Source organism: Zingiber officinale, chromosome 8B, assembly GCF_018446385.1.
Source record: "Zingiber officinale cultivar Zhangliang chromosome 8B, Zo_v1.1, whole genome shotgun sequence".
NCBI classification, from domain to species: domain Eukaryota; kingdom Viridiplantae; phylum Streptophyta; class Magnoliopsida; order Zingiberales; family Zingiberaceae; genus Zingiber; species Zingiber officinale.
In genome coordinates this window covers 70,862,628-70,889,319 of record NC_056001.1, presented here as the reverse complement: position 1 = coordinate 70,889,319, position 26,692 = coordinate 70,862,628, and the positions used below count along the sequence as shown (strand labels likewise).

The window sequence follows — 26,692 nt, the reverse complement described above, 5'->3', positions numbered from 1 at the left end:
ATCTGATCGGTCTGGTGACCGATCAGATAACGATCAGTGGCTTACTGAGGCTCTTCTGATCGGTCTGGAGACCGATCAGAGACGAGCCAACTCTCACAGAGAGTTGGCTGATCGGTCTGGGGACCGATCAGCCTAGAGCCTGATCGGTCCACAGACCGATCAGAGCACGATCAGTGGCTCTGTGAAGATATGGCTGATCGGTCTGGGGACCGATCAGACTAGAGCTTGATCGGTCCCATGACCGATCAGAGAGGCTCTGGACCGATCAGGGTGGAGCCTGATCGGTCCAGGTCCTAGCCATTGCGACACAACGGCTAGTGTCTGTGTCTTCTTCTTCGCAGGTTATAAAAGGAGATCGAGCCTCTGCTTCTACTAGTTCTTCTTCTCTCTTCTTTCGACTGAGCTGCTGGTGTGCTCTTGAGCTTTGCTGAGTTCCGAAGCTTCGTGTGAGCTTCTCCGACTGGGTTCCTGCTGTTGTAGGCGTCTCGTGAAGTTGCTGCTTCAACCAGTCGACGAGAAGGCAAGCGTGCTTGTTTTACATTCATATTGTCTTGTGCTTCTTTGTATTTTGTGTACTTCTATCTTGCTGTTGCAAGAGTTATTGTGGCGAGGTTTCTCCACCCACAAGGAGTATATATTAGCCGGTTCTCCGGGGACTCATCCACCGACGGATTGATAGGCTTCGTCCACCTTACGGACAAGCCGAGGAGTAGGAGTTTCATCTCCGAACCTCGTTACATCGACGCGTTGAGGTTTGATCTTCTTGTTTTCGTTTCTTGTGTTTATTTCCGCTGTGCTAACCTAATTCGTAGGAAGAAACGAGAATTTGGGGTCGGCTATTCACACCCCCCCTCTCTAGCCGCGATCATCGATCCCAACAGGCTCATCCTCTATGAGCATAATGTCATCATGGTCAGACAAGAGAAATGAGTATCTCTCAGGCTGACGACGTACCCTATCAGACCTGCGAAGAGGTATGTCTACATGAACCGGTTGTTGTTCCTCAACTCCTTGTGGAACAACATCATCCACAACACTTTGTGGTTCCAGTTCAATTTCCATCGTGGCATGAGTGCTATTGTTCGCATCTTGAATTTCTTCAAGATCGAACGCGCTCCCACTAGTCTTTCTAGAAACAAAGTCCCTTTCTAGAAAGACCCCAGTCTTTGCCACAACTACCTTGTGCTGACTGGGAATGTAGAAGTAATATCCCTTAGTTTCCTTGGGATATCCGATGAAATAGCACTTGTCGGATTTGGGTCCTAATTTGTCTGAGACTTGACGTCGTACGTAAGCCTCACAGCCCCAAATCCTCATGAAAGACACCTGGGCATCTCTCCCAGTCCATATCCTATATGGTGTCTTTATCACGGCCTTTGATGGAACTCGGTTGAGTATGAAAGCTGCCGTGTCTAGAGCATATCCCCATAGATATGTCGGAAGATCTGTGTGACTCATCATAGATCGCACCATATCTAATAAGGTACGATTCCTCCTTTCGGATACACCATTCCACTGTGGTGTTCCAAGAGGAGTGAGTTGAGATAAAACCCACACTCAGCTAAGTAGTCACGAAACTCATGGCTTAAGTATTCACCACCTCGATCTGATCGAAGTACCTTAATACTCTTGCCAAGCTGGTTTTGTACTTCATTCTTGAATTCTTTGAACTTTTCAAAGGATTCAGACTTATGTGTCATCAAGTACACATAACCGTATCTACTGAAATCATCAGTAAATGTGATAAAGTACCTATAACAGCCTCTAGCAACATTGAAAGGGCCACATACATCACTATGTATGAGTCCTAACAAATCCGGTTGCTCTCTCGCTATGCCCACTAAAGGCGCCTTGGTCATCTTGCCTCGTAGGCATGACTCGATATCTCATATGATTCTAAATCAAATGAGTCCAAAAAACCATCCTTATGGAGTGGGATAAGCGTTTGTCATTTATATGACCTAAGCGACAGTGCCAGAGATATGTTTGGTTCATGTCATTTGACTTGAACCTCTTGGTACTAATGTTATAGATAGGGCTCTCAAGGTCTAGAATATAGAGTCCGTTTATTAGTGGTGCACTACAATAGAACATATCTTTCAAATAAACAGAACAACATTTGTCTTTTATTATAAAAGAGTATCCTTTCTTGTCTAAACAAGAAACTGAAACTATGTTCTTAGTAAGAGCAGGCACATAACAACAATCATCTAAATCTAGTACAAGCCTAGAGGGCAGAGATAGCTGATAAGTTCCTACAACAATAGCAGCAACCCGTGCTCCATTGCCTACTCGTAGGTCCACCTCGCCCTTTGCCAATGCTCTGCTATTTCTCAGCGCCTGCACATCAGTACAAATGTGAGAAGCACATCCAGTATCTAATACCCATGATGTAGAAATAGATAGATTGACTTCTATAACATATATACCTGAAGTGGAAGTCTCACTTCGCTTCTTCTTAAGATCCTCCAAGTATACCTTGCAGTTCCTCTTCCAGTGCCCAATCTGACCGCAGTGGAAGCAGGTAGTATCCTTGGCGACCCCTCCTTTAGGCTTCAGTGCCTTGCCTTTGCCCTTGGTTTGGGACTTTCCCTTACCTTTGGGCTTGCCCTTTCCCTTGTACTTCTGGACCATAAGAATGGGCTTAACCTTCTTAAGGTTAATCTCAGCAGTTCGTAACATACTAAGTAGCTCGGGCAGTGGCTTGTCAATCTCGTTCATGTTATAGTTGAGAACGAATTGACTATAGCTATCCGGCAAGGACTACAAGATCAAGTCAGTGGCCAGCTCTTGGCAGTGGGAACCAGTCTTTGTAGGTTCTCTATGTACCCAATCATCTTGAGTACATAAGGACCTACAGGAGACCCGTCGACATCTTGCATTGAAACAGTGCCTTCGAGATCTCAAATCTCTCATGCCTCGCTTGTCCCGATATAGTTGGCGAAGATGCTCAACCATATCAAAAGCGCCATCAACTCATGTTGCTTCAAGCTCCGAGTTCATGGTCGCGAGCATTAGACAAGACACATCTAATGCGTCGTCTTGATGCTTCTTGTAAGCATCTTTCCTCATGGGCATTGCGGAGGAGCCTGAACGGGCCGCCCAACGCCCACGCCTCCCGGTGAGAACTATTCTCGTGTTCCCTGTGCATCACCAGAAATTCGCTCTGAGCTTGTCCTTCTCAAGGACAGATCGCAGGGAGAAGGAATTCGTGTTCGACGTCATGGTTATCTACAACAGAAAAATTTGCAGAAATAAATATCATATCCTTTTTAAAAATCATTTAATTAGGCCTTTTAATTAAATGATGCTCCCACTGAATTCTATAATTCTCGTGGGACAAGATCCACATCATATTAACCCTTGAGTTAGCTTTGGCTAATACGCCCAAGGCTTAGTATGATCGGTAGGTAACGATTACCAATTACATCTCTATGCAACTCTTGTTTATAGAATCAATATCCGCATTTATATTAAAACTCGAGTTAGCTTTGGCCCGAGAGTTAATATAGATGTGATATTGACCTATCTTTCCAACTATTGGAAGAATGCCTATAGTTGACTCGATCCAACCGAGTAACTATGAATACTCAATCTAATTGAGTTTGTATTCACCCATGCGTTGATAGACGGGACCAAGATTGTCCCTCCGTATCCTACCAAGATAATATGTATTGCTCTGCTTTGGCAGATTCAACAATACATGTGATCGAGGTAGTGATAGGTATCACGGCACGGTTAGGCATTAGAGTTGAGTCGATTGAGATCTAATCTAATCGAGAAGGGATGCATCTTGTGCACGACTTAGATCTAATCTAATCGCAAGGGTGCATCATGTGCACGACTTAGATCTAATCGTTAGGCACTAATTAATTAACTACTTATTAAATATGCATCACATACACAAGCAATTAATTAATCTATTTGTGATTTAGTCATGGCCCTACTACGATCTTCTCAAGCCAATGAGAAGATCGATTGGTCAACCTAGGGTCAACAGCTTCTTCAAGCTACTCCCTTTGACCACCTTGTGTTGCTCGTGCCCGCCTCGGAACTCCGTCTCGTGTGGACCCTCCACCGCTCCAATTTGTACATTACAATTTGAAACTCGAGTTACATTCGAGTCTAAATCTAATTTACAACAAGAAAATAAGAGAAGGCACGACGCGCAGGTCGCGAATATAATACAACACTCATGACACGCAGGCCGTATTATGAATTACAACACAACCAATCATATTGGATTTTGGGCCATGACTATCAAAAAATTAATATATAATTCAAAATTATATATATTTCATAATTTTATATAATTTTAAAATTAATTTTTACAATTTTTACGAGTAAAATTTCCCGGCGGTCCCGTTTAGCGGTTTCGGGCGCAATCGCGGAACGGATCCCCTTGCGGGGCCCAGGGGAAGCGGCCATACCCGCGATCTAACCATCGCGAGGGTTCCTTTGCGATCCTACAGCGCCTAAACCCGCTGTCCCAAAACGATTTGGGCCGAGACATTGCCGTTTTGGAAAAATCTTCCCGGCGGGTTCGTTTTTAGCGATTTCGGGTGCAATCGCGGAGCAAATCCCCTTGCGGGGTTAGGGGCAGTACCCCTACCCACGATCTAACCATCGTGAGTTGCTCCTTTGCGATCTAATGGCACCCAAGCCCGCTGTCCCAAAAGGATTTGGGGCAAAACGAAGCCGTTTTGGAAAAATCTTTCCGGTAGCCGAAGCCTACAAGTGCCGAGACACTTGTGCTTCGCTTCTACGGAAAAATTACCCATAAAATCATAAAAAACTAATTTTTACAGAAAATCACAGAAGGTTTTATTTTTCATAAAAATAAAAATAAACTCGTAAAAGCCTTGCACGGGCCTCGATAACCGCTTTTCGCGTCGCGGAAACCCCGAATCGCCCAAGCCACGGATCTCGTGCAAGGTAAAACCGAACGAAAATACGAGTACGAGTTTGAAAACTTTAATCTACAGTAGATCTACATAAGGATAAACCATTTATACCTTTGTAGCGAAGCCCTTCGCAATCCCGCTTGTCCTTGGTTCGCCGGATCTCAAAAGTGTCAAAGTAGACACTTCTCTATTTGTATCCACACAAGCAAGAGATGGAGAAGAAACCTTAGAGTGTGCTAGCACTCAAGCAAGGTCTCGGCAAGAAGGAGAAGAGGGAGAGAAGAATTGTGAGCAAGAGGAAGAAGATGAAAATCAATTAGCCTTGAATGAAAAATAAAACATTTATATTTTCACTCAAAGTGGCCGGCCACATTAAACATTGTAACCCCCATGGAATATCAAGAGTCACAACTCTTGGTAACTCCCATGAGGTGGCATTTGGTCAAGTCAAACTTGACCAAATGAAGAGGCCTTGATGATGTGGCATTGGTCAAGTCAAAGTCAAGTCAAAAACATGACTCTTCATCTTCCTACTTAAGTCAAGTCAAACTTGACCACTTCTATCCCTTGGTTGATCTAATCTAACCATTGGTTCAAGCCAATTTTAATTTAATGAATCTCTATTCATTGAATTAAATTAATTAAATGAGTCTAAGTCCAAATTAGTCTCACTTAACACATGAACCAACTTGAGTCCAACTCAATTATCCTACTTTGGATTACTCTTAATCCAATTTGGTTCATCATATGAACCTAATCATTTAGGTTCATCGAATGAACCTAGTCTCCATCTATTTGCCCTTAGTGTGTGACCCTATAGGTTCTTGTAACGTTGGCAATGCCCCTAAACCCATTTAGGAGCATAAGTAATGAGCGGTATCTAGCAACACATCATTACTACCCAAGTTACAAGAATGTCGAGATCCGACATCACCTTGTGACTACTAATTGTGACTCCTCACAATATGTGACATTGTCCTTCTATCCTAAACATCTAGATTGATCAATGTGAGGCATAGACCGTGTCATCCTCTAATCAATCTAAATCTTGAACTCCAAGTAGACTCACTCGATCAAATGAGCTCAACATCTAATGTTGACTCATTTGGGCATGGCCATGCACTTCGTGGTCTAACTCTATCAAGAATATTGATGTCGCTCCCGTCATATGGGAGGGATAGATCCCATCTACATCACTCACATCCCTTTGCATAATTTGTTACATACCCAGTAATCGCCTTTATAGTCCACCCTGTTACGGGTGACGTTTGACGAAACTAAAGTACATAACTCCTTATGTAGGGATCCATGGTGACTTCAGGTCAAAGGACTAATAGTCATACTAATAGCCACATGAGAAAGTATATGACACTCATATAACGATCCATGATACTTTCTCACGGCGGGTCATTCAGTATACATTCTCTAATGCATACCCATGTGTCAGCTTGATATCTCTATATCCATGACTTGTGAGATCAAGTCATCGAGCTGACCTACATGCTAGTCTTATTGTATTAACATTGTCCCTGAATGTTAATACTCGACTAAAAATGATTTAGAGTAGTGTTCCCTATATCATCTCACTATCGATTCAACTAATCGATTGATATAGGTATGAACCTTCTACTCAAGGACGCTATTATACTTAGTCTATTTGGCACTAATACAAATAAGTATAATAACCAAACAAATGCCTTTATTAATATAAAAAGAATATGATACAATGAGTCCTTACAATCATCAAATGATTGGCTCTAGGGCTCTAACTAACAGGAAGCGCCCGCCTTTTGCTCCGAACAGGCACTTCTGAGGGTTAAGTTTGACGCCATACATTCTCAATGTTTGGAAGGTCTCCTCCATGTCCGTGTAGAGATCGGCCGTACGGAAGGACTTGATAAGTATGTCGTCCACGTACACTTCCAGGTTGCGTCCGATCTGCTCCTTGAAGACCTTGTTCATCAGACGCTGGTATGTGGCTCCTGTGTTCTTCAGCCCGAACGACATTACATTATAGCAGTAGGTGCCGTCCGCCGTGATGAAGCTGACCTTCTCTTGGTATTCTCGGGCGAGCGGCACTTGATGGTAGCCTTGGTATGCATCCAGCATGCATATCAGCTCGCACCCGACCGTGGAGTCAACCAGCTGATCAATCCGGGGAAGGGGGTAGAAGTCCTTCGGGCACGCCTTGTTCAAGTCCCGGAAGTCGATGCAGACTCTCCACTTGTTGTCCGGCTTGGAAACCAGGACCACATTTGCAAGCCAACTCGGGAATTGTACTTCCCTTATGTGGCCGGCCTCCAGGAGCTTTTCTACCTCCGCCCGGATGATTACATTTTGCTCCGCGCTGAAGTCCCTCTTCCTTTGCTTCACCGGACGAGCATCCGACCGGACATGAAGTTTATGTTACGCTACGCTCGGCGAGACCCCAGGCAGCTCATGGGTCCACCAGGCGAAGACGTCGCAGTTTCGCCGTAAGCATTTGATCAACTTCTCCTTCTACTTCTCCTCCAGATCGGATGCTATGAAGGTGGTGGCCTCCGGTCGGGAAGGTTCAATCTACACTTCCTCCTTTTCTTCATAAATTAATGAAGGTGGCTTTTCAGTAATAGCATGTACCTCGACCCGCGACACTTTCCGAGCGGACTTTGCTTCGGCTCGGACCATCTCCACGTAGCATCTTCGAGCGGCCAGCTGGTCTCCCCGCACCTCCCCTACTTGATCCTCCACCGGGAATTTGATCTTCTGGCAGAAGGTAGAGACGACCGCCCGGAACTCGTTGAGAGCCGGTCGCCCCAGGATGACGTTATATGTAGAAGGAGCATCAACCACGATGAAGGTGGTGGTCGGCGTCCTTCTGAGCGGCTCCTCGCCCAACGAGATAGCTAGTCAGACTTGGCCGACCGGCAAGACTTCGTTCCTCGTGAACCCGTAGAGGGGGTCGTCATTGGCAGTAGTTCGGCTCGGTCAATATGCAGTTGGTCAAAGACCTTCTTGAATATTATGTTGACCGAGCTGCCTGTGTTAATGAAAATGCGGTGAATAGTATAATTGACTATTACCGCTCGGATGATCATGGCGTCATCGTGAGGGACTTCAACTCTTTGAAGGTCCCTGGGCCCGAAGCTGATCTCGGGTCCGCTCGCCCTTTCCTGACTGCAGCCGACCGCGTGGATCCTCAGCTGCCTCGCGTGCGCCTTTCTGGCTCTTTTAGAATCTCCGCCGGTCGGGCCTCCGGCGATGATGTTGATCTCTCCCCGAGATGCGTTGCCCCTATTTTCCTCCTCCCGAGCGGATGGTCGAGGCCGTTCATTTGACGCTCGGTGGTGGGCTCCGTTCTGCTGACGATGATGCAGCTCGGGGGATCACCTTTCTATCCTTTGCACGGGGCTCCGTTGTCGATGTTACCGATCTAGTGAAGGCGATCGGCGACGATAACTCCTCGGCGCGGAATGAGCGATGGGAGGGAGGCTCCGACAGTCGCGGGTGTTGTGGGTAGCCGACTGATGGAGTGAACAAAACATCAGGGTCCATACCTTCTCCCTAGGCTTGGGCCAATCAGCCGTGACTTGCTGGACGACGTGCGGCCGAATATGCTGGTGAGGACGGGCGACTTCGGTTCGCAGTCCTTTGGGGGGTTGGTGGCTGACGGGCTGCTTCCGCTCGGCTGAAGCTGGTTGGTCACTCTGGGCTTCCTTTCTTCTTGCCGCATGGGCTTCCTCCATATTGATGTATTCGTTGGCCTTGTGAAGCATGTGGTCGTAGTCCCTAGGCGGCTTCCGAACGAGCGAGCGGAAGAAGTCACCGTCCACGAGCCCTTGCGTGAACACGTTCATCATCGTCTCCGAGGTGACCGTTGGAATGTCCATGGCTACCTGGTTGAAGTGCTGGATGTACGCTCGGAGCGGCTCTCTAGCGTCTTGCTTGAGGGCAAACAGGTTGACGCTTGTCTTCTGGTGGCGCCTGCTGCTTGCAAAATGATGGAGGAACGCCGTTCGGAATTCCTTGAAACTTGTGATGGAGCCGTTCGGCAGTCTTCGAAACCACCGATGCGCCGATCCCGAAAGTGTGGTGAGGAATACTCGGCACTTCACGCAATCTGTGTATTGATGCAGAGCAGAGTGGCGGTGCTGTCGAACTTACCCAGGTGGTCGTCTGGGTCGGTTGTCCCTTGTACTCCCCGATCGCGGGGGGGGGGGGGGGCATAGTGCTTCGGTAGTGGATCGCGAAGAATGACGTCTGAAAACTGCCGGTTGATCCGCTCGGGCGATGAGTCCGTTCGGGGCGCCTTTCCTTTTCTGACGTCCCGGACGGGTGCTTCGTCCGATGAAGATCCCTTGTCTTGATTGGCTTGCGCTACCTCCGAGGGCGTTTGGAACAGAGCCCGATGGAACGGTATCGGGGCGGGCGGCGCCCCCATTTGAGTGCCGGCCGACCCCTTGTTTTGTCCCCATATTGAGAGCTGCTCCTGCCTGTCTTCGGGTGGGGCTCGGCCCCCTGAGGCTGAAGTCGCTTGTTGTGCTGCTCGCTCGGCCTGAGCTTTCTGCTGCTGCTCCACGATTTTTGCTGCACTCGCTTGGACGAGTGCTTCGAGCTCTTTAGGAGAGAGCGTCACCAGAAGTTGACGTCCAGCTTCTTCCATCTTCTCGACTCGGATTCAGGTGCGTTCCCACAGACGACGCCAATTTGATCCTGTCCGAGCGCTGAGTCGACGGACGCTGGGGACGTGGCACGCTTCGCTGTCTCCGACTGGTGGTGTAGCCCTCCGGCGAACCTATAAGGAAGCCGAGCCGGGAGGGGTTTCCCGGCGACGACCCTCTGACGCTCAAGTCAGGCAACGAGAGAGGCAGAGTAACGAGGCTACAGTAGAGATGTGTGCATACCTTCGTCGACGTCTGGGGTCTTTATATAGGACCCCGGGGAAGCGCGAGCACGTTTCCCGATGCGTGCACGCTTCCCCAAACATACCTTAACAAGCCTGTGTCAGAAAAGTACCTCTGGCGCCATTCCGCAATCGTCCGAGCATATCCCGGATGTGACGGTGGAAGCTTCCACCGTATGATTCTGTGTACGGCTCGACCGCCAACTCTGCTGCTTGTCGGCGGCAGGTGTCTCGAGGATGATGTTATCCCCTGTCTCCTTTGTCCTTTTGCGTTCCTTGTCTGTTCCGGGGTTGAACGGATCGGTCGCTCGGCAGGCATATTACTTCTGCATCGGTCATATGCTCGGATAAGACTGCTCCTGCCTGTACTGCCTTGTGCACCAGACGAACGGATAGCCCGCTCGACCCTTGAAACCTTTTTACCTTGAGCATCGGAAACCCGACCCCTAGTCGGGTTGTCTTTCATTCGGTTCGGAGGATTCACGGTTGGTCGGCCTACGGGGCCCTGTCGGTAGGCCTGCTCCGTCCGGTCGGTCGGTTTTCGGGTTGACTATCTTGATCTTTGACTCCCACGTGCCGTTGACCCCCCGCCGATGAGGGTCCCCCGTCCTTATCACCGAATCAGTGAGTTACGTGTTAATCAACTATATCATTAACTTTAAATTGACTTGGTTAAGCATATATAGGTATGCTATGGTTGTAATTCATGAAAAAATAATTTATTAATTATGATATATGTAATTATCTTATGTTATGTTATATTTAATTATTTTATGTTTTGTTTAAATAATTTATAAGAATGTATGAGATAAATGAGTTATTGAAAGTTTTTTTTTTTTTTTTTTTTTTTTTTTTGATAGTTAAAAGATATGTAAGGTTTTTCTCTTGACGTAGAATGCGAAAAACGAAAGAGTCCTATCTGAGCTCCAACCACTATGGATAAAGACTGATGCCATAAGAGAATGATACACCTAAGAGAATGAGCACCACATATAAAGCCTAGGGAGCTCAAAGTGCTCGTAGGGGAGGGGTGGCTATGAGCTCAAAGTGCTCGTAGGGGAGGGGTGGCTATGAGCTCAAAGTGCTCGTAGGGGAGGGGTGGCTATGGAAGTCAGGTACTAGATATTACGGAGAACTCGAGAAACTGAGTGGAATAAGAAATTCGAAAAGTCGACTCATGCGAGGCAGTCAGGAGAGCAAGTTGATTTGATGTAATCAAAATACAAAAGTTTAATTTATGAACAAATTATAACCACCAAACATTATGCCTCCTCACAAGAACAACAAATCAACAATATAGTTTACCACTTCAACCTTCTCAGTCCCAAGATTTAGACAATTCAAAGTCCCTACGAAAATCTAAAGAGGAAGCAATAGACATGATAGATCACGATCCACGCTTGGAAACAGCGAAAATCCGACAAAATCTAGCGACAATATTGCCTTCTTTTTTCCATTTTCAGTGGCCTAGACGTCCACCTAAAGGCCAATTCTCGTGAAATTTATTTCTCATAAAGGAATGAGGAAAAAATATTACACTCATTTAAGAGTTTTCTTATGATGATCTAATTGTTAGTAGAGGAGATACTATCATCATAAACTCTGAGATTTAACTCTTGATTATTGAGATAATGTTCCTTTATATTTCTTTTAATTATGATTTATTTTCTCTATGTTAATTTTAAAATAGATTGATAAAGGGGCGAACTGACATGGACCGAGTCGATGGTCCAACTTATATTAAGATTTATCTATTTGTATATTTACCCCTGTTTTTTTCCACGTTAAATTGGAACCTAAAGGATACTTGAATCGATCGAGTTGAATTGACTTTTGGACCGGGTCTGTCAATCGAATATTCAGTTGGTTGGTCAAGCTCACTTGGCTGGTGGGACCTTCGAGTTAAATTTAAACCGAGACGGTCTTCCCTACGACCCGAGAACGAAAATTAAACGCCATGACTTGGACCGAGTCGAAGGTCCAACTTCCCAGCCCCATTCCTTACACTAACTAACGGATATATAAACTCTTGAGGGCTGTCAGGCAAATCCCGTCCCGATCCCGTCCGGTCGAACCGACATGGACCGGATACTGAACCAGATCCTCGACGCGTGCGGTCTGGCCGACGAACTCGACCGCTCCCTCCGCAACTCCGCTGGCGCCGCAGACCTTGGCTATCTCCTTGCCTCCTGCGAGGACGCCGCCGCCGCCTTCCAAAGGGCCACCGCCGAGCTGCGCGACCTCATGATCGAGCCTTCCGCCGCCGTGCCGGCGGTGGGGGAGTTGGCGTTGGAGGGTGGAGCGCTGCCGTTACGGACGGGCGACGCCGGGTCGTCGTCGCGGAAGAGGTTTGTGGGATTGGGAAAATATTCACTTTGGTCCATCGGAATTCGATAATTATTTTGTTCACCAAATCATCTCTTTTTCAAAATTCGCTGGGGTACTTTGGAAATAATAAGTGATTTAAAGGTGAATAATATTAATTAAAAATAGCAATTTTCAATTTTAAAATGCTCTTGAAAATTTGAAATTATTATATTTTCTACGATAAAATAATTACAGAGTATAATAAGCTATTTATTCACCATTCTATTAGATAAATTAATATTTAATTTTAAATTGTTAAAGTTTCTATGATAAAATATTCATGTAATATATGATTGATTTGAAAAGAGTTTCAATTTTTTTAAATATTAAATTTTACTATACCTAATATTATATATGTGTTTTATTATGAAATTTTAACAAATAAATGATCGGGTGGATTCTTGACATTTCTTACCAAATTGATGGTCGAAAGGTAATTTTGGAAATATGGAGGAGGCCAAATGAAAAGGTAAGCCGACTCCACTTCGTTAAATTTCGTTGACCCGGAATATCAATGGTCAAAGTGTTGACCAATTTTCTTATTTACCCACCTAATATTTTTTTTTAAAAAAATAAAACTCTGATACCATGGATTAATTTCTAGGAAAGAGGGGACTAGAACGCTAATAGTGCCGGCGACGAGAACTGGGAACCCGGACAACCCACCGGACGATGGGTACACCTGGCGGAAGTACGGCCAAAAGGACATCCTCAATTCGAGATTTCCTAGGTTTTTAATTTTAATTAAGCTTAATTAATTTCCTTTTACAAATTAGCAACTAATTTTCTTCGGTTTACAAAAAAAAATTAATTAATAAAAATAATAAAAAAATAATTAAAATTATATATAATTTGACAGGAGTTACTACCGTTGCACGCACAAGAGTTTCCACGGTTGCCCAGCAAAGAAGCAAGTGCAGCGACTCCACAACGATCCCTCCTCCGTCTTCGAAGTCACTTACCGCGGCATGCACACGTGTCAATCATCCCCCACCCCGCTCCTCATGATGGCCGACATAGGCGGGGATGGCCCTTCGGCGGCGGCGCCCCTTCTGCATCTCGAAGTCATGCAGCCCGCGGCGGCAGGGGGTCAAGTCCCTGACTGGCCGGGGAGGACCCGTAGCCTCCTCGGCGATGGCCGGCAGGGCGGAGGCAGAGACACCGACGTGTCAGTGGCGGAGCTCGCCGACGCCATGTTCAATTCCGGCAGCAGCAGCGGTGGCATGGACGTCATCTTTACGGCGAGGCTGAATTAACTAATGATGAAAACTTTAGGAGTTAATTAATTATAATTTTGGTTCCGATTAATATTTTCAAAATAATCTATCTCCATTTCGTTGGCAATGGAGGACAGATTTGCAAATACTGAAAGTGTAAGGGTAAAATAAGAAATTGCAGAAATTTAAATTGTTAATTCCTTTTCGCGCCTATGGTTCCACCTTATCATACCGGCTATCGTATTATAAAAACGGCGGCCCTAGTTGCTCTCCATCGGTTGACTCATTTCAGGGAGGAGCTCGATCTCGATCTCCGAAGCCGACGCTTCACTCTGCCTCTTCCTATCCGGCTGCTTGAAGGCGATCTCCGATCTTCCACTAATCCAGAGCTGGATTTCTGGGTAAAACGTTGATCTTCTCCTTCGATCCGTTCGTGAGCAAACAAGCTCGATCAAACCTAGGTCTTGTAATTTTTGGTTAACATTCCATTCCCTTGCATTTCCGTGTGCTTTGAGATGTTCATGAAAAACATTAGGAGGCGAGGCTATGAATTAGTGTCCGTTGTTTTTTTTTGGGTTCTCGATTGACGATTTATTCCGGGGCTTCTCTGTTTAGGGTTTAGGAGGTTGTTGGTGAATTTTCGACAATCTTTGTATTCTCATTTTTAGGTGCATAGGTTGCCCTCGATTAAGCTTTATTAGAGATCTTGCATCATGCGATTCGTCTACCCCGTGCCTCAGATCAGCCGATGAGCAGATTTTCTGTCCGCAAAGCGACAGAAGATTGAGATATGTCTTCAAGCGGGCTTCCTATTAGTGAGTCGTTACGTGCCTATATGTCTATATGCGTATCTTATGTGAGAAATGAGTCATATTCTGCTATTTCATTTTCAGGCAATTAACATCACAAAAATGTTGCAGTGGATGGGAGGCTCACGGAGAAAGGTGAATGCTGTGAGTATTGTTTCACACACCTCCCAGCACGTTCCCCAGCTAGTGACTTCCATAGAAAGTGATGTTATATTCTTATTGTTAGTATCATAGACTTAGGTTATCTTTAGGGCAATCTAATTCAATGCCTTGATGGAATCAAATCTTAACAAGTCACTTTACATGTGTTATCGTTTGCAGTGTCATTTTTGCCTAGCAAGTGACTACTTTTAAGTTCCTGTTCTCTAATCTCTATCCACTCTGTACTAGATACCCAACACATTTCAAATAGACCTGACCTGCAAATTTGAGTAATTTCAATTTTTGGCTCAGGTGTTGGGTTAAGAAGTTTAACAAATGTTGATATTGGTTGATTTCAGGTATCTATTCTAAAATACAAAAATGATCTAACTCAAGTTTAATTGCATAATTTACATGAGATATGAGTATTGTACTTAGTAAGCTATCTAATTAATCAAAGTAATTTACTTCAAGAAGTGCCTCCTCTAAGTCTTATATTTGCCAATATGGTAATCCTGAATTTTTTACATCTCGTGGCTGTAACTTAAATTAATGCGATGTTCATCAGCTTCAATCATGTCCATATTCCCTTAATGAATTCCTCTTTTCTACAAGTGAGAACTATTTTAGCAAAACATAGTCTCTATTTGGTAATTGGGCATTTACTAACTAGTTTTTTAGTATTGCTCTAAAAGCTTGATAATTGACTCATCCAGAATCAATCATCTTGGGTTGGGTTGGATCTCCCATACTTTATTTGAATTACCATTTCAAATCAATTTTTCTTGGCTTGGGAAATTTCGGTCATGTCAAATTCTGGTCAAGAATCGACCAATGTGACCAATGTCTCCCTTAATTCAACCATTTGAATTCAAGTTGGTACCTGCACTGCAGTGGAAAGTCTGACATCGAAGACTTGGAACCCTATATCTTTGATTTTACTCTTATTAATTGTGTCTTTCAAGTTACACTTTCACATTGTTTTTTGTTTTTTTGTTTTTACTTTCAATTATATTTTTGTCCCAAAGTTGGTTTAGTCTCTTCCACACAATCCATTCAGTATTCGTCTACTGTTTATCTTTATTCTTCATCTTCAGTTTGAACGCATGATCTAATGATTCTATACCCCATATATTTACTAAATTATATCTAATATATCTTTTTTTTTTCCTTTTGATATGGTGCAACCATGGATGGATGGTGAAATTAACAGTCCAGAAAGTCAATGCTTAACAAGTAAGTCATAAACATCATTCAAGGCATTTGATTTGATTTATATGTTGTTCAATAAGATGTTCCCTTATCTACACACGTGATAGAGTTTAATCATGTTTGAACTTATACCTTGAAGGCAAAAGCATTACTTTGAACAAAGGAAACGTCAACTACAGAGAACTGGACTGGATGATCATATTGGTGTTAGTAGCAAATGGCTTCATTATAATGAGGAAGTGCGATCCCTTGACATATTGAACTTCATAAATTTGGCTACAGTTACTCGTGAAGGTTGTTTAAATTAGAGCATTTATGGGATTAACACCTTTTGTTTGATTGCGTAAATTTTGTTAGCTCTTGGTAGTATGAAGTTTAATTCATAAAAGATTGAAAATCGCATTCCTGAATTTTTGTATACAAGCTTTTGTCCCCTGCATATACTTTTATTTGCAAAATAATTTAGCACATTCTGGTCAACTTGAATGTTCTCATTCTCAACTTAGTTCTAAATTCTATTGCTTAAAAAAACCGTATTTTACTTTCCCTGACTAATTGGACCTACCATGTGAAATTTTTATTTCTGCTCATTTTTTTCTAGGAACTAATGGAATTTTTTTTCTGAATTCCATTGCTTAAAAAACCTTATTAGCTTGCTGCTAATTGATAATAATCTGAAGTCCTTACTTCTTAGTTTTGGGCATATTTGATTCCTTAGCCTACAACTTTATTCCTTACATCTGAGCCAAATGTTTTAGAAATAAGTTTTCAAGGATTATATTGGTCTAAATAGGCATGAAAATATTGTACTACTATGTAACCAATACTTGACTTCCATTTCACTAAGTAATCCTATTCTTCTTAAATGGAGAAACTATTGTAAGCTTCTACCTTATGTATTTACAATTGAACTCAACTTGTAAGGTTGTATCCAAGTGGAGTTGTTTTAAAATATCATTTTCTCCCATGAATTTTAGTTTGTGGTCATTGGAAGATTGGGTATGTAGAATTCAGTTGCAGCTTCATAAAGCTTCTGTAGAGCTCTTTTTAAATGAAATGGTTTGTCATTATGCTAGAACATTCCTAGTAATATAGCCTTGCATAGACCTCAATACAGGGAGAAGATATATGTATCCAATTGACCCCAAATAATTGGAACAACAACTTGAAGATGATGGTGATGATTTTTATACTATGTCCTGGAAGAAGTTTCTTAAGCTTGGAGTTTGTATGTTTTACTATAACATATATTAGTTTGTTGTAAACAACAGTGAAGACTATTTTGGGTGCTCTCATTTTATATTTATTTGATGATTGCTACCAGGTAATCAACTAGAGACTACACGGGCAAACAAGTATGTCATGTTTTCCTTTGATATAACATACTTATTAGGATGTCCTGACCTGTGCTGAAGTAAATAAATGAATTTTAGAACAGCTGTTCTTCTATTCTTCCTGAAAAAGCATCAGCAACTCAAAATCTTGGCGGCAAAGTTGAAGGCTTTAAGTTGTCAGCAGCTTCGCGTGAATGTGGTTCAAACTCTGCTCATTTTAAATCACAAGCAATTGAAGAACAAGTTCAGGATGGTATGCAATCTGCATAATGATCTTTTAAGCAGTGCCTCCTTGAATTGAATGATTTAAATTCATTTTCCTTGTGGGATTATCTATTTAAAGAGTCTCCACATTTAGTTATTTTATTTTGTTTCCTTTAATGTTTTTAATAAATATTTCTCTGTAGAGAATTTGGTTCTTGGTTTACTCAACGATGATGACAAAGATAGAGAAATAGACAACAAAGCAAAAGTAGCTCCTGAAACTCATGTTGCATTTTCAGTTGGAGGTATAAAAATAAAACATGCTGAGTTTATGCTTTTAATAGATGAATTTGGCTTTTTTTTTGCTTCTCACACTCTCTTTCTCTATTGTGATTTTGCATGGCATGTAACCCATCTTTGGCAATAAACTATAAACAAGAAATCTCAAAGAACATGATGGCCAAGCCCAAATAGTTGGGACAAACAAATTTTGATGATGATGATCTTAAAGAACATGATACTACAAGTTACATAAAGATAACTGGGTAGTGGCATAAAATTCAACGTTAGAACCAAGTGGTAATTGTTTTAGCACATAAGGCACCTTGTAAAAATGGAGCGTTGCTTGGACTGCTCTTAGGCTACGTTTGGTTGGGTGTAATGTAATCTAGCTTGTAATGTAATCAAATTTGTAATGTAATGTAATGTAATCTTGATTACATTACTACGTTTGGAAATGTAATGTATGTAATATTTGATTACAAGGATGATTACATTCTTTTGTTTGGTATCTATTATTTTGTATCAGGAATGTAATTTGTATTATTACAAAATGACAAAAATGTCCTACGACCTCTACTGACGGTCGCCGCACTTCTGCCGGAGCTTGCGGCAGCTACCGGCCGCCGCCGCCGACCATCGCCGCCAACCGCCGCCGCCACCGCCGGTCGCCGACCGTCGCCGCAGCCGGCGGGCGGCGGGCGGCGGGCGGCGGTCGGCGGCCGGCAGCGGCGGTCGGCGGTGGGGGGCGGCGGCCGACGGTGGACTAAGGGTATATTCGGTATTTAAATTTTGGTGGGACGGTGACCTCGTAATGTAATCGGATTACATAGCATTTGCTTTGTAATCTGGATTACAAAACTTCACTACATTTTGTAATCCAGATTACATTACATTACAAGTTTAAAAGTGAAACAAACAAAATAATCTGCCTTGTAATGTAATCAGGATTACATTACAAGGCAGATTACGCCCTACCAAACGCAGCCTTAGTTACTCTGAGACAAAGAAAGTGAAAATTGAGAAAGAATGGTGTCTTGTGTGAATTCATGTTTTATGACAGCTTCCATACAAATGGAGTCATTTACCTGTAAATTGGCTATAAAAAATCACACTAGTTTCATTTCACATGGGGACTAGTGGGCTGATCAAGGGGTTAAAGGTTTGGAAATGATTGCTATCATCGTGGGCAAATGTTCAATTCTTTCATCTGAATGGGCCCTTATACTTGGTATCAAAGGAGACAATTGTAGACATGACAACAAATTTAGAAAGGACTATCTCATGTTGCTAGACACACCATCATTGGGTCTCACATATTGCCAATTTGTGATGACTTTTTGTCTTAACAGGAACATTATGCCTAAAGTGAGGAAGAGATGGTGAAACTCTAGCTTGGTGGCACATGGAGAGCTACGGGCTAAGCAAGGGAGTTTACAGCCTTAGACAAGTGAACTATTATTAGGTTAGGCTTAATCTTTTCAAATCATTGGTTGTGTCTAACAAGTTAATGGGATAGTTCTGTCATTGATGTTGGTCTTTTCATTTAGTACTAAAGGCATTTAACCTAAATATGTTTAGGTGTCTTGAAAGTGTTGTGCTTGCTCATGTGACAGTGTAGTTCCATTGGACATGTCATTTGCGATTGAGGAGTCGGATTTGGGTCTCGATTGAGATCTCAAGAATTAAGTGAGTGAGATTGTGACACTTTTAGCTTAGTTCCAGTTGGAGAGTTGTGGGCTAATCAATGGGCTTAGTTGAGTGAACCACTCTTAACATGCGCTTAAGCATTTAGGTCAATAGTCCCTAACAAGTTGATGGTTGATTTTCTCTTATATGCGGATGGTTGCATGAAATGACAATCATATAAGACTTTTCTTGCTAACAACATAGCTTTTAGTTCTTGACTCAGATGTTAACTAGTATCAATAGGAAAATATGGAAGGATTAAAATGTTTTCTTCTTTGTCATCATTTAGTGTTACAAGAACTCCAAAAATATGTAGGTTATCATGTTGTACTTAGGTTAAGAGGAGTTTCTGTTCAACACTTAAACTAATCCAAACTCAAATCAACATAGTCCTTGTGTCTAATTTTTCATTTGTTGTTAAGGCCTTAGTCACAACATTAACTTCACATGATGATTGGAAGTTGCTAAGAAGTACATTCTAGCTTAAGAGGTGTCTTGTTAATCATTCATTTGCATTTGAATTTCCCACTTCCAGACTCAAGCATCTAAAAAAATTGATTGTACATATACTAAATAATATGCTATACATCTAAATGGAAGAAGTTAGCTGGCAAGCACACCAACGAGCAAGGAGGCAGGCTACACTAATTTGGTAATCTAATTGGATAGATAAATTAGATTACTAAGTAAAGAATGACACAATGCTAGTGCTTTTGTTTTTTAAGCAATTTATTGGGTGCTTACAATTGTTGACCCATGCATGACTTACATTACATGTATGCTATGTGAGCATTTCCATAGGTAATCATGAGAGTACACAATAGTTCCATGATCATACATTTCCTTTTCATATGAGACAACTAAGAAAACAAACTTCTAGTTTTAAATTTATTTGTTCTTCCATGTCAGGTCTTGGCAAGGTCAGGATGGAAACTCCTGCTCACTCACCAAGAACACAAAGGTTTTGTCATGAAACTTGTGATTCAACGTTTTCAGCATTTACTTGAACATGCCTGTCTAAAATATTAATTCACACTAGAGAGGATTTACATTGAAGTCTTAGAATTTTTTTTTGACAGAAAATACTAATTATGCTGATGATATATAAGGTCACCCAACCTATTTCCACCAAAGCAATGCAAGGATTGTAAGTTTGAGTTGGAATGATAAAGTAATGTCCTTTCTAGTTAGTTGATTGAATTTATTGATCTGAACTCCATCTTTTATCTATGTATGTACTTAGGGAGAAATAGAAGAGACTAGGCCCTTTAAATATGGTCTACAAACTCTATACTTAAATCACACCTTGCAAAAATAAAGGAATTATAAAACAAACCTAATGTAGTGCTCTGGTTCTGGTGGACCGACTCCATAATAAATCTGATTACAATAACAAAATTAAAAATATAGTGATGACCAAAGTTAAAAAAGTTGAGTCATGCCAGAGTTTTAGTCTTTGACTGGTGATGGCTTAATATAAGGGTTGTTTTCATTTATATTTTATCATGATTTGGCAACAACCTTGACTAGCTAAATGTTTTACTGATTAGACTGAATTTAGAAGTTGAAATCATTGTGTTGAGAAAACTCTGAACTATGTAATATTCATTTGTATAAATAGCTTTATTCCTGTGTACTTGAGTTAAAGCTTCTTTATGTACCTATGATTCACACATAACCAAATCCTATGACAACAAAAACTCTAATATGGCTATCCAAATTCTCATATTCATACCCTTTTTCAAATGCTAAAGAAATTTTATCTTTGCACAGTGGTCCAAATTGATTAGTGCAATGGAATGCTCAAGTTGGATTTGTATCTACAAAGGCCTATCCAACCTTTGTTGAGAAATGGGGCATTTCATAAGATCGACTGGGAGATTTAGAAAGTGAACTTTTGAAGAAATTACTTAGTTTTACCAAAAAAAGATGAAAATGGGCATATTCTGTTAAATCAAACTAATTTTGAAATCCATCGATATAGTTGATTTTTTACCAATCCTAGCTAAAATTCTAATTAACTTGCACAAAGATGATTCTTCGTAGCTCACATAAATTCCACATTCTTTCTCCACAAAAGATAAATTGTTTAACCTTGTCATCACTAACTAGATCGAGTGTCACTTTGATTAATATTATTGATATTTAAGTTAACATATTCTGCTATTAATATAATTTTATTAACTATTATTTATTATTTTTATACTGTACTATTAATAACTATGTTATTAATGATGCATAAGATATGTTTTCTTATGATTATTGAATATCTTTTGCAATGTCATATGTGAAATAGTTTCATTTATCATTCTTAATACCATTAATGTCGGTTCCAAGCCTGAATGAGAAAAGTTGAGGATTGTGTTACACCTACATAGTCAACAACAAAATTTGTTTGAAGCTATAAGCATGAACTTCAATCCTATTTTACATAAGGCTAGGTTGTTACTGTATGTTACTAGTGTTATGGCCTTGATACAGCTCAATGGATAGATAAGATTCTTGTAGTTAGCCCCAAATAGTTGAAACAAACTTGATGATGACGATAACAATGATTTCACAAGTCCTAATCCTATATGATTCATCCTTAGATATTTTGACTATCCGATCCAATGCCGATACCTATTTAAACAACCATAAATTTATTATTTCTAAAATTACATGACACCTTTTGCTGGTTGATAATTATGGGAGATTATATTGATTTATCTAAGCAGTACAGTTGTCTTGAAAGATAGAGAGGTTTACTTATTTTAATGAGAACTTTCAGCGGTTAGAATCATGAGTTATATTCTAAACCTTGATGTTATTGATCTCTTCTACAGGGGTTTCAATTCACCACCAAGGGTGGCTGGACTCTTAAAAAACTCATCAAAGTTTAGGTCCATGTCTTCTGATCTTGGGCTAGAACTGGTAATTATTCTTTTTTTTCCATCTCTAAATCATAATTTATGTCATATCAAAATATGTCTCGCAAATAGTATGATGCTTAGAACTTAGAAGGGGAACCTTGGTAAAGTTATTGCTTTGTGACCAAAAGGTCACGGGTTCGAATCCTAGAAACAACCTCTTGCAAAAAGCAGGATGAGGCTGCGTACAATGGATCTTTCCCCAAAACCCTGCATGGTGGGAGCTTCGTGCACCGGACTGCTCTTTTTAAATAATATGATGCTTATAAAGTCCATGCTTTCCATGAATACAAACTCATTTTCTATAATTAAATAAGAAAAAAGAAATAAAGTATCTCATAACAAAATATTAGTTTTCTTTCAACCCAACAAACAAATAAAGAGCTCTTTTCTCTAATTTATTCCTGATTTGCCTATAATATCAATAATTTCCTGAAAGTGCTTGGTGTTGTAGTTCTTTATATTTTTGTTTACATTTTGTATTTAGGTTTCTTTCTATCCATAGCTTTCATGGCATCACTTGGCAGCTTGTGATGATAACATTTGCTTAACCGTGATTTACATTCCTTTTCATCCATTTTCGATGAAAATTGAGAACTCGTTTTTTGTTGAACATTGCCAGTTTACAAATGGTTTCATCTTCATAGATTCATTCTTATATTCTATTGAGAACTCGTTTCTTGTTGAGCTGGGTAGTTTAGCCAATTCCCAAAACACCAGCTGTGTCCACTTTAAAGAGATGTTTGTTGTGTCACATCTTACTTGGTTGATTCTGTTGCTGAAGAACATAGAACTCTAAAATCCAGCTCATGCATTTCTTGCTAGCAAAGCCATATCAGTAATAAAAATCCAACTAGATAACCAACTAGACATGCTTTTGTTCGGTGTTATTTGATGCCACATTTTTTCGTAAAATCAGATTTAGTATTTTGTTTCTCCTTTGACTTGCAGAGTGAAGCTATGTATGATATCAGTAAGCTAATTCACAGGGATTCTGAAGTAGTTTGCAAACAGAAGTGTTGTACTTATGAGAAGAGGAATAGGGAATCTTCGAAGTTTGTTAACTCATGTATCTACTCAGATGTGCTTGATGATATGCCTGATTTCCTTGGTAGTAACAATGAAAATTTTCAAGAAAGGCCATATGAATTAAGAGAATGTAAGTTTCTTCATTGTCTTGGGATGAATATTTTAATTCAGATCCTTGTTAATTGTTTTTCATTGTCTGATTTTTTACATTCACTTCAACCATGGGAGGACAGTTCTTTGTTAATTGATTTTCTTAACAATCAGTTCTTTGTTGATTGGTTACCTGAATACTTAGTTCATCATCTTAGTAGAGTCTAGAACTTGCTTAATTGTTAGGATCAAGTTTACCTTCAGTGCACTTTCATGCATTTGGTATTAGTTCTGAAAATTTTAAATTTCTATCATGCATAATTATGGACCTTTGAAAATGCTTCTACAAATGTCAAATGTGAGCTATTGTTTCATTGCTATCTTGCCCCCCTGATACTTTACCTGTCAGAATGTTAAGTAGTCATTTACATGGACTATCTGCATCAATATTGTTTGTTTCATTCACTTCGAAGTCCCACAGCTAAAATAAAACCATCAACTCATTTCCCAGATAGTAATGATATTCTGGACGATAGTTTCATGGGCATATGGGAGCATGATGCAGCTTGCGACATTAAGTCCTATTCTAGAAATCACACTTCTGTCATCTCGAATGCAAATACATCGGAGTTGAATAACAATTTCTTTGGGGATTTCTCTTTAGATACTAGCAGGTTCACTATCCGACATAATGCCTTTTCTATATAAACAACCAATGATCTTATTGTTTTGTTTTCTATGTTCTTTTTTCTCTAGCTTTGGAGCAGAACAACATAAGAGACACATCAATTCAGGTTGGCTAATATCAGTTTCTTTGTTTTGTCTTTAGATTATTGGTATTCCATAAAGATGTCCTCAGTTTTTTTTTCTCTAGAAAAATGAATGGCAATTTGGTGTGAAATTGAATGTGGAGGAGAAGCTCGATGTGATGAATTGAGAGTTGCATGCAAGTGGAACCGAGAGATATTGCAATTTAGAGGAGTTCGAAGTGACACTAGCTTTGGTTTCTAGCCCATCCCCCTCTTGTTGTATTGAGGATCTTGTATGCCAGTCAACAAACAGAATAAAAAAATTCACTTCACACTTGTGTTTGATTCGATTATATTATACGAATATAAACATCAATTGTTGCAATGAGTCTTTATGCAGTAATGCCATCATGATTGCATTGAACCACATATATCTTTAGTGACTCGATTCTGTTAAGTTCTTTGATTTGAGAAGAAATACTCATTGTTACTCTTTCAGTATGAAGTATGCCTTCTTCCAGGGCATTGGATCCACATTTATTTTTTTCCCTAAAAGCATCAATAGCTTATTCATGGCAATTTACGGAGTTCAAACTCAAGTTAAACAGTTAATTGTTTTATGCTGAATATCTTTGTTTTTCAAAACAGAATTCGATAATTATCATACTGCTAACGTTAATGTTGTACATTAACCTTATGCTAGTCTGATATCGCTTCCCAGAGTTGTCTTCTGCAGATTTTTATTTGTAGATCTTCTTCACATTGTTGTTTAGCTTTTGCCATTTGCCCCTGCTTCCTTATAAGTGCAAATTTCTCTTTTAGTCATTGTTATTTTATCTTGGTGACACTCTTCAACCGCTTAATGTCAGAAATGGAGGACTCCTTATTCAGTCTTTCAGCAATAGAAAAAGAATGCAATCTCATATTTTTTGACAAAGATAGAAGGTATTGCCTTGTTAGCTTATGACCATGAACTGCAATGTGGTTGATTAAACTTTGGATTGGATCCTTTCTGGACAGTAATTTCAATCTACCTTCTTGGTCTTTCACTGAAAAGGAAAATTTGCCAGACAGCGCAAGCTCTTTAAGGTAAATAAATGCATACCCTCTTGCTCCTCTCACCCAACCCCAGTAGACTTTACTTTTTCAGATCCTAACAAAGTTCATCTTATACTGGTTGGAACTTTGTACAGCGAAGAGTCATGCACATCTACTGCAGGTCATTTATTGATTGTTGCCACTAATTTTTATTGCAAGTTTATAATCCTAAAAGCTATATTTATTCATATGAATCTAAGTAAAAGTTGATTTTCAGCTAGAGAAGATAAACATTATGAATTTCTATCACATTCAGCAAAATTGAGAAGCAAGAAAAGACATCTAAGTGACCTGGACAAAACCTTCATGAATCTGAATGCAATCAAGAAAAACCACATGGATGAGATGGATATAAGCTCAGGTAATAGCCTCAGTTAAGGAAAATAGGTTATCAAATTTGGAATTTGATGGAGTGTTCGTTACATGAATTCAGAACCTGGAAAAGATAAGTTCATACCGAATCCGTTAAACTCTAAAGCTCAACATTGCTCAAAAGTTTCACCTGGACTTCAGAGAATTCCAGATCTCAGTTTCAATTTTCATCTGGAGGAACTTTCAGGTAGATTGGTTTGAATAAAGTTCTGGATCCAAAAGTTTTATGGAAATAAATTACATATCATAATGGCAGAATGCATCAATGATTTGCTTTTGCTGCCACAATGCAGACTTCAAAGAGAACACATCTAGATTGAAAATGCCTGTTGACCATGCAAGTCGTTTTGATTTCAGTTTTGCAAATGATAGATCAGAAGAACTATCAGGTTTTTCTGTTTGGAACAAGAACCACAAACAAACTAGGAAGACAGAAGTTTGCTTACCATATTCAGTCTTCTCTGGGGATAATCAAGACAGAATTCCGATGCCTGAACCAATGAGGCAAATAAATTCTTCTATCAATGAAGGAGATGTAGATGGTAGTTCCTCGAATCTAGAAAGCAAGGTATTGGGTGAAAAATCGTTGTGTTCACAGAGCAGCAGAGAAAACAGCAAGGAAATACAAAGCGGCTGTGCAGAACTAAATAATGAAACAAAAAAACCATCTTTTGGTTCTGAAGGAACCAACTCAGGACTTCAAACTTACATCAATGAAAAACTGTAAGCATGCACTATCTTGTAATTCTTGTTCATATGCAGTTCTTTCTTTGTCGAAGTCGTAAAATAAGCTTCTAACATAAAAAAAAAAAAATAGTGACTAATCCTCATTGTCTGCTGTTGTGTTAGTGAACATGATTGCAGTACTCCCGATCCGAATCCAATACAAATCCTAAAGAAAGGTCTCTTATGCGCTTTACTTAGTTTTGTCTGTCGAATTATGTCAACTAATTTTCTGAGGAAACAACCTCCTTATTTCGTCACTCTTTTACAGGTTCTGTCGAAGAAAAGATGGGATCTGAAGTGGCAATTTTTAGAAGTTTATCAGGTATCTCTCTGATTCAGAAACTATTTCTATCAAACAAATGAATCCTTAGAATGCTCTCTTGCATCTTTGTAATACGTGAAGGGAAGGATTGATAAGTTGTCTCATTATTTTGCAATTGAAGGGAAGGACTTCTCCAAAGAGCATGGAACGGAGACCATGATGAAATTCGACAGTCTATATATCCGTCTCTTGCACAAAGAATTTATCTGGAAGTTGACCAAGTAGGTCTGTGCTTTCCCTGCACTTTGTTACAAGCTTACAACCTCTTGATTAACTTTGGTCGTGTTCTAAGCAAGCCGGAGAGTAAGAACCTTATGAACTCTGTTGCGTAATCTCCTACTGAATTTCTTTTTCCGCTA

General features: G+C 40.6%; 2 protein-coding genes across 2 annotated transcripts; both read left to right on the top strand.

Annotated features, from left to right (window-relative positions):
• Nucleotides 1-11,844: 11,844 nt before the first annotated feature.
• Nucleotides 11,845-13,567, top strand: LOC122016805 (WRKY transcription factor 55-like). Its single transcript, XM_042574205.1, has 3 exons — nucleotides 11,845-12,134; nucleotides 12,758-12,883; nucleotides 13,013-13,567. Exons 1-3 carry the CDS (start codon nucleotides 11,866-11,868, stop codon nucleotides 13,407-13,409), a joined length of 792 nt encoding a protein of 263 aa, XP_042430139.1. The 5' UTR covers nucleotides 11,845-11,865; the 3' UTR covers nucleotides 13,410-13,567.
• A 79-nt stretch (nucleotides 13,568-13,646) lies between these two features.
• Nucleotides 13,647-26,592, top strand: LOC122016516. Its single transcript, XM_042573842.1, has 22 exons — nucleotides 13,647-13,771; nucleotides 14,039-14,185; nucleotides 14,264-14,323; nucleotides 15,534-15,556; nucleotides 15,672-15,826; nucleotides 16,857-16,887; nucleotides 16,971-17,119; nucleotides 17,274-17,375; nucleotides 19,948-19,999; nucleotides 21,864-21,951; nucleotides 22,899-23,106; nucleotides 23,578-23,740; nucleotides 23,823-23,860; nucleotides 24,685-24,760; nucleotides 24,836-24,904; nucleotides 25,009-25,034; nucleotides 25,131-25,274; nucleotides 25,347-25,472; nucleotides 25,579-26,008; nucleotides 26,135-26,187; nucleotides 26,280-26,333; nucleotides 26,455-26,592. Exons 3-22 carry the CDS (start codon nucleotides 14,282-14,284, stop codon nucleotides 26,556-26,558), a joined length of 2,133 nt encoding a protein of 710 aa, XP_042429776.1. The 5' UTR covers nucleotides 13,647-13,771; nucleotides 14,039-14,185; nucleotides 14,264-14,281; the 3' UTR covers nucleotides 26,559-26,592.
• The last annotated feature ends 100 nt before the right edge of the window (nucleotides 26,593-26,692 follow it).

Coding starts and splice junctions, on each gene's coding strand:
- LOC122016805 (XM_042574205.1), top strand. CDS start 11,866: ATGGACCGGATACTGAACCAGATCCTCGACGCGTGCGGTCTGGCCGAC. Junction 12,135..12,757: donor GGGTCGTCGTCGCGGAAGAG/GTTTGTGGGATT, acceptor ATTAATTTCTAG/GAAAGAGGGGACTAGAACGC. Junction 12,884..13,012: donor CTCAATTCGAGATTTCCTAG/GTTTTTAATTTT, acceptor ATAATTTGACAG/GAGTTACTACCGTTGCACGC.
- LOC122016516 (XM_042573842.1), top strand. CDS start 14,282: ATGTTGCAGTGGATGGGAGGCTCACGGAGAAAGGTGAATGCT. Junction 15,557..15,671: donor AGAAAGTCAATGCTTAACAA/GTAAGTCATAAA, acceptor TATACCTTGAAG/GCAAAAGCATTACTTTGAAC. Junction 21,952..22,898: donor CTGATCTTGGGCTAGAACTG/GTAATTATTCTT, acceptor TTTGACTTGCAG/AGTGAAGCTATGTATGATAT.